Raw genomic sequence first — 12,308 nt, 5'->3', positions numbered from 1 at the left:
TGGTTTTAGTGAAACTAAAAAGTTGGTTATTTTATCAGTTTTTGTCTGATATACAATGTTTGTACTATAACAGTAAATTTAAATCCTTTATTTTAAGATTAAACCAACCTGTAACGTGCAATTTTTATAATCTTGGTGCTTTGAAAAATACTGTATCATATATACTTTTTATACAAGTTTTAAAATTGTACTTCTTTTTTTAATAGAAACTTTAATAACGTAAAACAAATTTTTTTGACCACATGACCAAAACTAAAAGTTAATTAAAAATCTTTCGAAAAAAGTTTGATAAAATATTATAAAGTTATAACTTATTATTACATTAGTGCCTTAAATGGTTTCTGAAGTTTATCAAAATGTTTAATTAAAAAAAAATCTAAAGTAGAATACATTTTTCTTTTAATAGTTTTCAAGAAGCTTTTTAATTCATTCTTTTATCTGTAGCAAACTATCTGAGACTTTTAATAGTTTTCAAAATATAGTTTTAGACGTTTAACATTTATTTGTACAAATTTTCGTAGTTGTTTGAATATTTTTGCATATTGTGTTTTTTTGACTTTATTCTTTCCAAATTGTGTTTTAGTTAAACTTTTCAAATCAAGTTTCACATTTTTTATTGAATATTCTTTTATGATCTTGACCAATTTCAATTGTACTTATGCCACGATTTTAAAGTTTTATATTTGTTACACTAAATTTTTGTTTTTTGATTGTTTAAATTGTTCTGTTGAATGATTTAAATTTGCTGCTTAGCTATTTTTTTATAAAACAAAGTTAAACAAAACGTAAAAAACAAACTATACCATTTTATTGTCAAACATGCAAATTTTCAAACTAGCAAGTTAAAAGTTTAAGATAAACTAGGTACATTTATTAGTACATACGTTCCTAATATATTTGTTACAAAATTTTTAAACTATAATCATTTCGCTTTTTCATGACTGTTGTTATTTGTTTAATAAAATCTATATGTAGTAATTAAATTCCATTTAGATTTGTCATTGAATTATTAAATATTTGAATACACTTTTAAGTTTTTAAACAATAAAATTTTTAACTTAAAGTGTTATACTTTATTAACTCAAACTAAATCATTTTTCTAAAATATTTACTTAAAGGAAGGTTTCATGATTATAACACTTTGAAAAAATTTATAATTTTTTATAGAACTTAAGCTAACTTTATGTTAAGCCAATAACAATTTTCTTTTAACTTATTTTCTTACTTTTTAATTTGAAAAAACTGATCAGATACTTTTCTTAAAAAATTATTAAATAGTAAAGTTTTAATTATTGCTTTTTTATAAGTTGTTTATTGTTTTTACTAACTTAAGAAAATATTATAATTTTGCAATTATGTAGGTGGTTTTAAAATAAACTTCATTTAGCATACAATTTTGTTGATAAACTTTTATTCAACTTAAAAACCTTTATTAATTAAAAGGCGATAGTTTTATTTGTCTCATAAACAAGTTTGCTCCAATAATAAGGCTAAACTTAGACATTGACAACTTAAAATATAAATTTAAAAAAAAAAGTAAATTTATCTGAAATGGTAGAAACTAAAAATAATAATACTTGACAAAATGTTGTATTATGTTTTTAGTTGAAAATTAAATTGTTTTTAAACGTTTTCTACTTACAGCAAAAATTAATTAAGTTTTTACAAAAATGTATTTCAAAGTAAAATAATTTGTAAAGGAAAAAGTTAAAGGTAAAAACGGTAAAAACTAGATTTTTTATTTTTAATTTCACGTATTAAACTGAGAGCTATACACATAAAAATTCATCTTGTTTAAAATAAATTGGAAAGTTTTTATTTATTGCACTTTGCTGCTTAACAGTTTGTTTGAATTCATTTAATAAACAGATTGAATAAAACACCGTGGTTGAATGCAGTGATACTTTTACAGTTTTAAATATTAATGAAATTTTGTAGTATATAAATCTGAAGTTTAAAATCAAGTTGAAAATTGAATGTTAAAAAGTAACGAAGGAGGGGTTTCCCCACCCGAGCTTGCTCTGCAGCTGTTCGATTTCGTTCAAAAGTTTTTCGTCGCTCAAACCGAGCTTGGTGGCGAACTTGAAGCACTGCTCGGCCTCCAGCTTTCGGTGCGTTCTCATGGTGACCAGCGCGAGGAAGCCCCAAACAACGGGGTTCGTGTTGTTGAGGACGTTGGCTTCCGACAGCGCCTCCTCCGCTTCGTCCAGTTCGCCCAACCGGTAGCAGGACACGCCCACCCCGAGCCAGGTGCGGCAGGTGAAGGCGTACTTGCTCGCCATCAGGTACGTCTGCTTCGCCTTCAGGTGCTTCTCTTCCTCCAGGTAGACCGCCGCCAGCCGCAGCAGGATGGTGTGCATGCGGGGCGCGTCGGTGACGAAGGCGATGGTCCGCTCGTAGCAGTCGCGCATCGTGTTCACGTTTCCGCTAGAGTGCGCCAGGTGGCCGCTGATCGCCCACGATTCCGCGTTCTCTATGTCCAAAGCGATCGCCTTGCTGATGGCCTCGCTGGCTAACTGGTGGTTGCCCTGCCTGGCGTGAAGTCTCGACAGCAACGTGTAGTAGTCGACGCTGCCGCCGAAGGTCACCAGCTCTCTCGACAGCAGGCACTCGGCGTAGTTCAAAGCGTGACGCTTGATCAGCCAATCAGCGGCGAGCAAGTACATTCCGGGCTCGCTGCTCGCTTCTTCGCTTTTCTCTCCCGCGTGCTGGTCTTGAGTCTCGTGCTTGTTGCTGAGCACGCTGGGGGTGGGTTTCGAGCTCATGAAGTTGGTTTTCACTTTCAGCGGGCCGCCGTGGTGGTTGGGGAACGAAAGCGCGGAGTTTGACTTCATCGGCTTGTTCACCACGTCGACCTCTTCTTTTTTAGAGTAGGTGTCGTCGCGCGTCTCCTTGATGTTCAAACCGGCGGCAATTTTGCTGCCTTCGCGGAACGCGTGCTCGGCGAGGAACTGGTTGTCCGAAAACTCGTAGAACACGCTCAGCACGAGCCACGGCAGGTAGGGCGCCACCTCAGGCGCTTCGTGCTCGGCGTTGATCAAGTTGGTGCTCCTCTCCAACACCAGCTCCGCTTCCTCGAACTTGGTTTCGAGCGTGCTGACGATGCCGTGCATGATGAGCCCCTCGGTGAAGTTCTGGTCGAGGGCTATCGACTCTTTGAAACACTCCTTGGCCTTGATCACGTCTCCCATGCGCAAGTGGTATATGCCGAAGTCGAGCCAGCAAGTCGCGTCTCTGTCGTTTTTGACGATGCGCTGCTTGAAGTAAGCGCTGGCCTGCTTGAAGTTGCCTTCGTCGAAAGCTTCCTCGGCGAACTGCTTGAGCTGCGAGCTGGTTATCTCCGGGTTCGTTATCTGCGGGTTGTCTTCGTTGAGCGACAGGAACTTGCCGAGGCAAACGTGCATTTGATCGATGAGGTAGACGTAAAGTTCCGAGAGAAACTGCTGCAAGTCTTCGGGGGAGGAGAACACCGACGTTTTCATGAACTTTTCGCGCACGATTTTAACGATGGAGTGCTTCAGCTGCTCCTTGTACGCGAAATACTTGCCCGACGTGTTCAGCTCGTAGTAGAGCTCGCGCTTGCGTTTTATCTGCTCCTCCGGGTTGAAGTCCAGCTCGTCTTTCGATATCTGCTCGCCGTACATCTTGCGAAAGTCGTCCAGTATCATGTGCGCCACCGACGTCAGCTGCGAGTGGTAGTCCTTCAACGCCTTTTCCGCGCCTCCCACCTGCAGCTTGACTATGGGCCGCGGCGGTATCATCTGGGAAATGGCTTGAGAGAGCTCGTCGACCTTGCGCTTCGGAATGAGCGGTCGCGACAAGCTGAGTTCCAAGTAGACGAACGAGTTGAATTCTTGATACTCTTTGGCGTCGGGAGCCACGTTGTTGTCAACTTCAGCGATGCTTCCGTTGCTGTCCGCTCCACGCACCATCACCGACATCCTCTTCGAAGCCGCCTGGTTCTTGTTCCTGTTGTGAACTGGCGAGACGCTGACGCCTTTCTGGTGCATCTTGAAAACCTCTTCCTGAGCCAACGTGGACCTTCGCCCGGTCTTCTTTTCCAGCTCCGTTTCGTTGTACGGGTGGACTTTGAAAGCTCCGGCGATCTTGCACATTCCGGGGTAGAGCAAGGGACCCATGTCAACGTAGCACACCCCGTGGTACAGGAGGTGACCGTGGTCCTCCGTATCATAAACTGCTGCCGCCATTTTCTCCTTTTTCGTGACGGCCATTTTGTCTTTTGGCTTTTCGTTGACTATTCTGAAAATGTCAACAGGAAGAATTCTCTTGTGAGTAATCATTGACCTGAACATCGACTTGGCGTCAACGTCCAAAAACAACCGTTTTTCAATATCCCAAGTCACTCTTGGCTTTTCGTTTTCCGCCTCATACCGGAACTCTTCATTCTGGTTGGTGTTGGAAAAATCTCCGTTTTCGTCTTCGCGCGGAACTTTCTCGTACGTCAGACCGGAAATGTACTGGGAGCCGGGCGCGGTTGTGTTGACGTTGTACCACTTGAGTCGCCTGCTTCTGGGTTCTTTTTCGTGCGACAGTTTCGCAGATCCGCCCTGAAAGTACAAGTAAGTTTCTTTTGAGCTTGAGGTTACGGGGAATCCGATTCCGTAAGTGTAGTTGTTGCTGTTAGCTAAAAAGCCGTCGGGCAGTGAGTACGCAGAGCCTGCTCTCACGGTAAACAGGTTCGTGTTTTTTATCATTTCTTCGTCTAACAGAGGAGTCACTACAGATATTTTTATTTCCGCTTCCGGCTTGGATATGTCGCCTTCGCTGTGTCCCTGACTGGTGATCGTGGGCCTTTCAACCGGAGGGGCTATGACGCTGCCGCTCGTTTTGTTCCCGTCGAGCAAAGCAACGGGAAATATGAACTGGCAGTCGGATATTTCAGTTTTGCAGCTGCGAACCAGCGGCAGCATGTCAACGGTGCACTGGCCGAGCAGCTGAGTTTTCTCTTCTTTCTGCTTCTTTTCCTTCGGAAGAACTTCGATGAAGGACACGAGCAGAGGTTTGGACGCGATGTCGTCCAAAGTAATTTTGGCAGAAATGTCGTCGGACAGGCAGCATTCCATGGTGCACGTGTAGCTGAAAGAAGCTTCTTTGTCAACCGCTTCGACCTTTGGAGTTTCACCGATGACTTTACCATCGAACTCGATTTTGGCGAACAAAGTGTACGACTCTCCCTTGCTTCCGCGCAAATTCCGCATCTCCGAAACGTCGATTGTGATTGTTTCAAACGGATTTCTTCCGTTTAGTGCTTCCATTGTTTTGAAAGTTTTTTTATTAATTGAAAGTGTAGTTAAAACTGCCTGAATAAAAAAACATTTATAAAATATTTAAATAGAAAGACAACAGTTTTTTTTAATTGTTATAGATTACTTAATTAATATTATTAGTAATAACTATTCAAAAATATGGATTAAAGCGTTTGTTAGAAAGAGATCCTAGCGAAACAAGTTCACTGGAATATATAATAATAACAAGTTATACAGTACTTTTTTTTATTACACTATGTTTCAGTGTGTTAGTGTAATAAAAAAGGATACTGTATAATTTGTTATTCTTATTATTAGTGTAAGTAATTAATTAACATTTAAATTTTAAAATTACTAGTCAAGGCTTAGCTATCAATCTCTACAACTAAACTAATTTAATTACTATAAGTAAACTTAACTCGTTATAAAAAGATAAAGTAAAACTTCAAAAAACTGAATTTAAAAAATATACTTTGAAAATAAAATTTAGAAGGTTTTGAAGCTGGTAGTATAGAACATTGTAAGCTTTGATCAATACTTTGTGTTTTCTATATGATCAACATATATAAACAATATTCTTTTTATAATGCAGATCCTAACAGCTTTTACTTCTTGGACTGCACATTTAGAAAAATGAAAAGATCAATAGATTTAATCACCAAAGTGCAATATTGCAATAAAGATAAATAAACTATACATGATAAGAATAAGCTTTAAAATTCACAGCTCTGATGCAAACTATCATCTTGTACACATCTGTTTTAATTCTTGGAATATGATTAAAACATTTTGGAAAGACGAAGTATAACAACAAATACTGGTTTGAAGAAATAATAAATGTTTTGCTTCCTATCACAAAGATTATCAAAATGAGCCAAGTAGTTTTAATATGCTACATGAAAGTAGAAACGATTTTTGAACTGATTAATTTTAATTATAAACTAATGCTAATGTATAAGCTACTGCTGACCGAGGCAACATCAAATAAGTTTATGAAGGAATCTGAGAAGTAGTTGGACCTTTGAAAAATTTAACTTACCATTGCTATCTGAAACTGGAAAGATCTAACTCAGTAAGTTTAAAAGTTAGGTACAATGACATCTCGCTAACCTATGCACTGCACATTGCATCCACAGCAAAAGCTAGCAATTAAATGAGAGGTAGCAAATATACTTAATATATTGGATTAAGTTTTTTGGTAATGCATTTGATTAAAAAATTCTATTGTTTATAAAATTTTTATTTTAAGATTTTAAAAATAAAACAAGATACGTTTTTTATTACATTTTTTTTTCAAAAAAGTTATTTCTTTTTCAATTCTTTGAAAAAAAAATTAATCAAAAAAAATATACCAAGTCCTTTTTTTTGAAATGTGTAACAAAACGAGTGTGTAGATTTGCAAAAGGTTTTACACTTTTTTTTTTGTTTATTTTAAACAGGATACTGTTACTGACGATGCTTTTAACTACATGATTAGTCTGTCAACATTGGATGACCAGCAAATTAGTTATTGGAGAACTTAGTTATGCTATTACTTCTTGGAAAGTACCAGGCAGTGACAGCATACCAACTTGCTCAGCCCAACTTATTATCTCATCTACATAACATTATAGTTCATTTTTGAAGGGAAATTATACAAAGATTATAATCTTGTACAAAAAAAATTTTTTTAATTACTCATCTTAATAACAATATGCAAGCAACCATTGACTTTTTGGTGACTAGAAAATCAAACCAAGAACTATGCACAGTTGGGTTAAACTTTTTTGCTTTCAAAACTGGTTTTGTTTTTGATTCTGCTAAATATTTTTTAGAAGTGATGTAAATCAAAGAGGTTCCGGTTTATTCAAATTTAAAATTACTCAAAAGTATTGCAAAAGTTAACCTCAAATCTAGTACTTGATTTAACTACACTAAGTACCTTAGTTACATATAGCTACTTTTCTAACATTTTTTTAAATATAGTAAAGTATCCAAAAACAAGTATATTATCTAAAACCTAAAATTTTTAGACAAATTTCTTTCAATTTTTTTTTGAAAACTCAACAGTGATTTTAAAGAAAGTTTAAAATACATTAAAGGTTATACAAGTATAAAAGTTTGTGAGAAACCTCCCCTCTTTTCCCAGTATAGGCACAAACAATAATTAGGCTAAAAAAAAGTTTTACAAAACATTGTGTTTCTGGAGACAAAACTTTTTTTGACGTTTTTGAAATATTTTGAAGCCTATTCATTTTTATTTTATTTGATAGCAAATTTAGAAAATAAAATAAAGTTCAAAAATTTCAAGTTTTTAACAACTTATCCTGTTTTTGTGATAAACATTATACCATGTTTGATAAAAATGGTAAAAAGAATAGTTACATATAGGTCTTTCAGGTATTTTGTGTGGGTATATGTCAAAAATGCACAAAGGAACACTTTTGCAGCAGTTTTTTTTTTGAATGTTTATTTATTATTAATATCTTTTTATTTTTTTACTATCACTGTTACCCCTAATTCTTACCCTTTATTGGTAACTTTTTTTTTCTATCAATTTTATTATTTTTATTTTACCATCACTACTACCCCCAACCTTTACCTTAAGTCGGTATATTTTATTATTATCATTTTTCTATCACTGTTACCCCTAACTTTGGTTTGATTTTATTAGTATTTTATTTTTTTTTACTGTCTCTGTTACCGCTAACCCTTATCTTTAGTTAGTTTTCTATTTTTATTTTTTACTTTTGGGCATAATTAACCCTATGTGCAAAAGTGACCCCTCGTGCATAAATTACCCTTTGTGCCAAAGTGTCTTCATGCAAAAATGTCCCTTAAACCAAAATTGTAACAAATCATTTTTGACAAAATATAAAGCAATTTGAGTAATTTATTTTTTGAAAAACAGCAAAAACTGGTTGGATTTTTACTTACATAAGTTCTAAAATACAGAGAAGAATAGGGTGGCAACTTAATATAAGAATTTTTGCAAGTTTTTTTAGAGTAAAAGTTTATTGATACCTTTTCAGCAAAAAGTTAAACTTATAAAAAGATTATCATAGCATAACATTACTGAAAAGATACTTTAATGCTTCTTTAAATATGTTTATAAACAACAAAAATCTTTGAACATTATAATAGTTTATTTTAATATTTAACTTAATTTTTGTTTTTAAGTAATGGTTATTTTCATCTTATTTGAAGTTTATCATTTATATGTGAAAATTGATTAGAATATTAGGTTTTTTAAAGTATTCCAGGAAAAAAACAGGTTTTTTTAGCTTTTTTTCCAATGAATTTTTAAGTTTTAAGCAATTTAAGGTAAAAAGCCACCCTGAAAGAAACAAAACCAGTTTTGAAAACAAGAAATCCTGTTCTATCAAACTATGTAAAAACACTTGGTTGAGTTTTATGTTCACTATATAAATCAACTGTAATTTTAACCCCCTTCTCCTTTTTTAGTCCATTGTTTATAAAGTATAAAAATGTACACCTTGTTAAGTTTTAAGGAGAAAAAATAAACTTTTTCCATTTACAATGCATCAGTTTTTTCCTAATCTTAACAGTACTTTATCCTCATCCATTACAGGTCATGTTCTGAGAACAGGTGACAAGCAATTAAAATAGTGTCTGTTGTGTGGAAAATTAGGTTTTGAAAATCACAATTGGTGAACATTACATTTTAAGGATGTGTTAAAAGCCGAAAGAGCTTGTATGTCAGCACTGATGATATTTATAACAAGGTTGCAACGCTTTGAATTAAAAATATACATTTTAAGTAACCAAAGTAACTGATAAGTCCATACAGGAGGTCTAAAACTAAAAAACACATTGGATCTTAAAATAAAATAAAATATTTAAACTGTAAGTTTTCTTTATAATGAAAATATTTTAATAACTTTTGAAAAATAACTACTAAGAAAAAAATTCAAAAAAACACTGAGAACAAATTGAAAAATATTTTTCAGAAATATACAAACTCATTAAAAAACTACCAATTATTTGAGTTGAGACCTCAAACTTTTAAGAAATGTTCCTTGCAATGTTATGTGAAAATTTCAACTTGCTAGTAGAACTTAAATACTATTACAGTGAACTGTTTTAAATATTTAAACTTTATTTATGATAGAAACAAAAAAGTGTTATACTAAAACAAAGTTTGTTTTTAAATCTCACTCAGTAAGTTAATTTTCTTAGCGAGTTAAAGTTAATTAGTTTTTGATTTACTGTAAATAGGTTACATGACAATTTAAGTTCAGACTATTCAAATTACTATATATGTTTAAAGGGCCACAACTCAAAAAGTGTTAAAAATTTTGAATAAATAAGAATTTATTTGAAGGCCGAATTAATACCTGCCAACACTTTTTTTTAATTTTTTCAGAAAAAATATTTACTAAAAAAGAGTTTGATTTATTACTAAAAATTACTATATTTTATAACTTTTTTTATTAATTTCTAAAAAATGATTTAAATTATCTGAAAAAAAAGTGTCAGTAGATATTAATTAAACCTTCATAAGATGTAACGTTAAAAGGCATTAAATCCTGGAGATAAAGTTTGTTTATAGTTACTACTCACATAAATACTATACATAATTATACATGCTTTTTTTCTAATGTGTGTTAACATTTTATAGACTCCGTAGATTATTCTTAAATTTATTTGAGAGCAGTGAAACACCGTTAGGGGATTAAAGTTTTGACACAAAAAATATCTTTGGTAAACCTACATATTATTTTTTTAATTTTCCAAATTAAAATATTTAACTATATTAATAGATAAAGCTATTTTAAAATATTTTTCTCAGCAAAAACTACTTTGTCTGTAGAACTTTGGGCAAATTTGCTTTATAGGTTAACTTTATTAAAACACGTCAATCTTTACAAAATTTTAGTAAATTTTTGTTATATTACATTCCACTTTTTAAGACCAATAGTGTCTAAAAAGGTAATGATCAAAAAAAAGTATTTAAATTTTTACATTTCAAAGTTCTACTGACATTACTTGAATTTTTTTATCAAAATAACAACTCAAACAAATTTCTAAAATAAAATTATTATAATTTAAACACAAAAAAATCAAACAACTTTAATAATAATTTACAGCTAAATAAAAAATAATTAACTGTAGTGTTTTTATTATATTTAAGGCAGGTGTACTTAGACTGACTTGAGAACATTTTACTACTTTAACCTCATAACATGGAGATACTTTCTGTGGGCATTTTCCATGCTACAACTTTGGTGAATGGGTCAAAGTTGCACAAAGACAAATTTTCACAAGGTTACTAAATTGCACAAAGGAACTAAATTGCACAAGAAAAAAATTGCACGAGTGCACAAAGTTGCACAAAGATACTTTTGCACAAAGACAAATTTGTACAAGGGCACAAAATTGCACAAAGACAATTTTGCACCAAGGGTTAATTTTGCACAAGTTACATTTTTACACAAAAGTAAAAAAAAAACAGAAAAAATAAAAATAATACAAAACAGAATAAAAAGATTTAAAGATCAACTAATAAGAAAATCAAAAAAAAAGTTATTGACCAAGGGTAAGGTAAGGGGTAATAGTAGTAGTGTAAAACAAAAATTTCAAAAAAATATTTTAAACTAATAATATATTTTGAAAATATAACACCCATGCAGAAATATATTTTTGCAAAATTGTCTGCTTGTGCAAAGTGTCTTTGTGCAAAAGTGACCCTTCGTGCAAAGTATCTTTATGCAATTTTGTACGCTTGTGCAAATTTGACAGCTACCCACAACTATGTGCATACTGCTTGACTGCTAATGCAACAATTCTCTATATAAAAAATAAAAAATTTTCAGACATGTTGTTGACAATTTAAATCTTAATGTTACAATTTGAATATGGTTCTAAATAAATTATTGTTAGACTTACATTTGTTTCATTTTTATCTTAAAGTAACATATATAGTGGTCTTTTCAAAATATAAGCTAAAACCACTTGACTTCTAATACAAACAGTTTAATATATAAACCTTTAAAAATTTACAAATATTTTTTAAATTTATATCTTTATGACACTTTTATTTTAATTTTGTTTTAGTTAAACTTAAGTTTTCAATCTCAGTAGACAACAAAGTTGTATCCACTGAAAACATTTAAAAAACTTTTCAGGAAAAATCCTTTTAAAATTAAAAGACTAAAAATGTTGGGTTTTGAAAAGTATTAAAAAACAAAACTTTGTGATAAAAAAAGAAAAATAGCGGTTTGTTTTTGCTAGCTTTTATTTTTCAAAATTAAAAAAAAAAACTGTTTTAAATTGATTTTAGTAAATTATAGTAATAAACTTACTGTAAAAATTTGAAGAAAATTGGTTAAAAAATGAAGGAGGAGATAGGTTTTTAACAAAATAGTTTTTTTCTATGTTTTTAGTTTGTGCCTTCCAAAAGAAACTTACTTGGGTTACCAAATTTGATCACATATATCTTTAAAATTACTTTGAGTCTAGTTAAGCAGTTAAAAACGTCTGATAGCTTAGAAAGCTCTACAAAATAAAATCAAGGTTTACCCTCCTATATACTTTATTCAAAGACTAGGAACTTCTATGTCATCAGACCACATACAGTTAGATAGTTTCTAAAAACTTAAAGATACAATTTTTTCTAGTTCTTTTAATATATTTTAAAAAATACAGAATTATTTTTAAGTTATTGCTTTATGCAGACAAAATAAATTAAATTACAGTAATGTTATCAACAACTCAATGGAAAACTTCAAAAACGGAAAACTGTAATAAAGTTGATTTAAACATTTTTTTCTCTGAAACCATTCTTTATCAGAAAACTGGACAATAATAAGGTCAGATGTAAAAAACCTTGTGTTTACAATTTAATGAAGTACTTTGCATTTACTTTATATATTAAATAAGCTTGTAAAGTTTCTATAGAAATCTAAACCTAGCGCTAGAGAGCTATCTAAAAGAATTTACATGGCTGCATAAACATCTTAAAGACGTAATGTGTATTATGTTTATATATAAAAAGAAGATTAACTTACTTACAGTGTATTTTTCTTTGAACTTGAGATT

The 12,308-nt window shown here is 32.2% G+C and overlaps 1 protein-coding gene across 1 annotated transcript; it reads right to left on the bottom strand.

Moving 5' to 3' along the window:
• Positions 1 to 1,816: 1,816 nt before the first annotated feature.
• On the bottom strand, positions 1,817 to 5,316 carry LOC145842031 (cilia- and flagella-associated protein 70-like). The gene has a single exon (XM_082949380.1). It carries the CDS (start codon positions 5,274 to 5,276, stop codon positions 1,980 to 1,982), a length of 3,297 nt encoding a protein of 1,098 aa, XP_082805506.1. The 5' UTR covers positions 5,277 to 5,316; the 3' UTR covers positions 1,817 to 1,979.
• Between the last annotated feature and the right edge of the window lie 6,992 nt (positions 5,317 to 12,308).

The sequence above is a fragment of the Thalia democratica genome, chromosome 8 (assembly GCF_965202585.1).
Source record: "Thalia democratica chromosome 8, ktThaDemo2.hap1.1, whole genome shotgun sequence".
In the NCBI taxonomy this organism is placed as follows: Eukaryota; Metazoa; Chordata; class Thaliacea; order Salpida; family Salpidae; genus Thalia; species Thalia democratica.
This window is presented reverse-complemented; position numbering and strand designations above follow the sequence as displayed.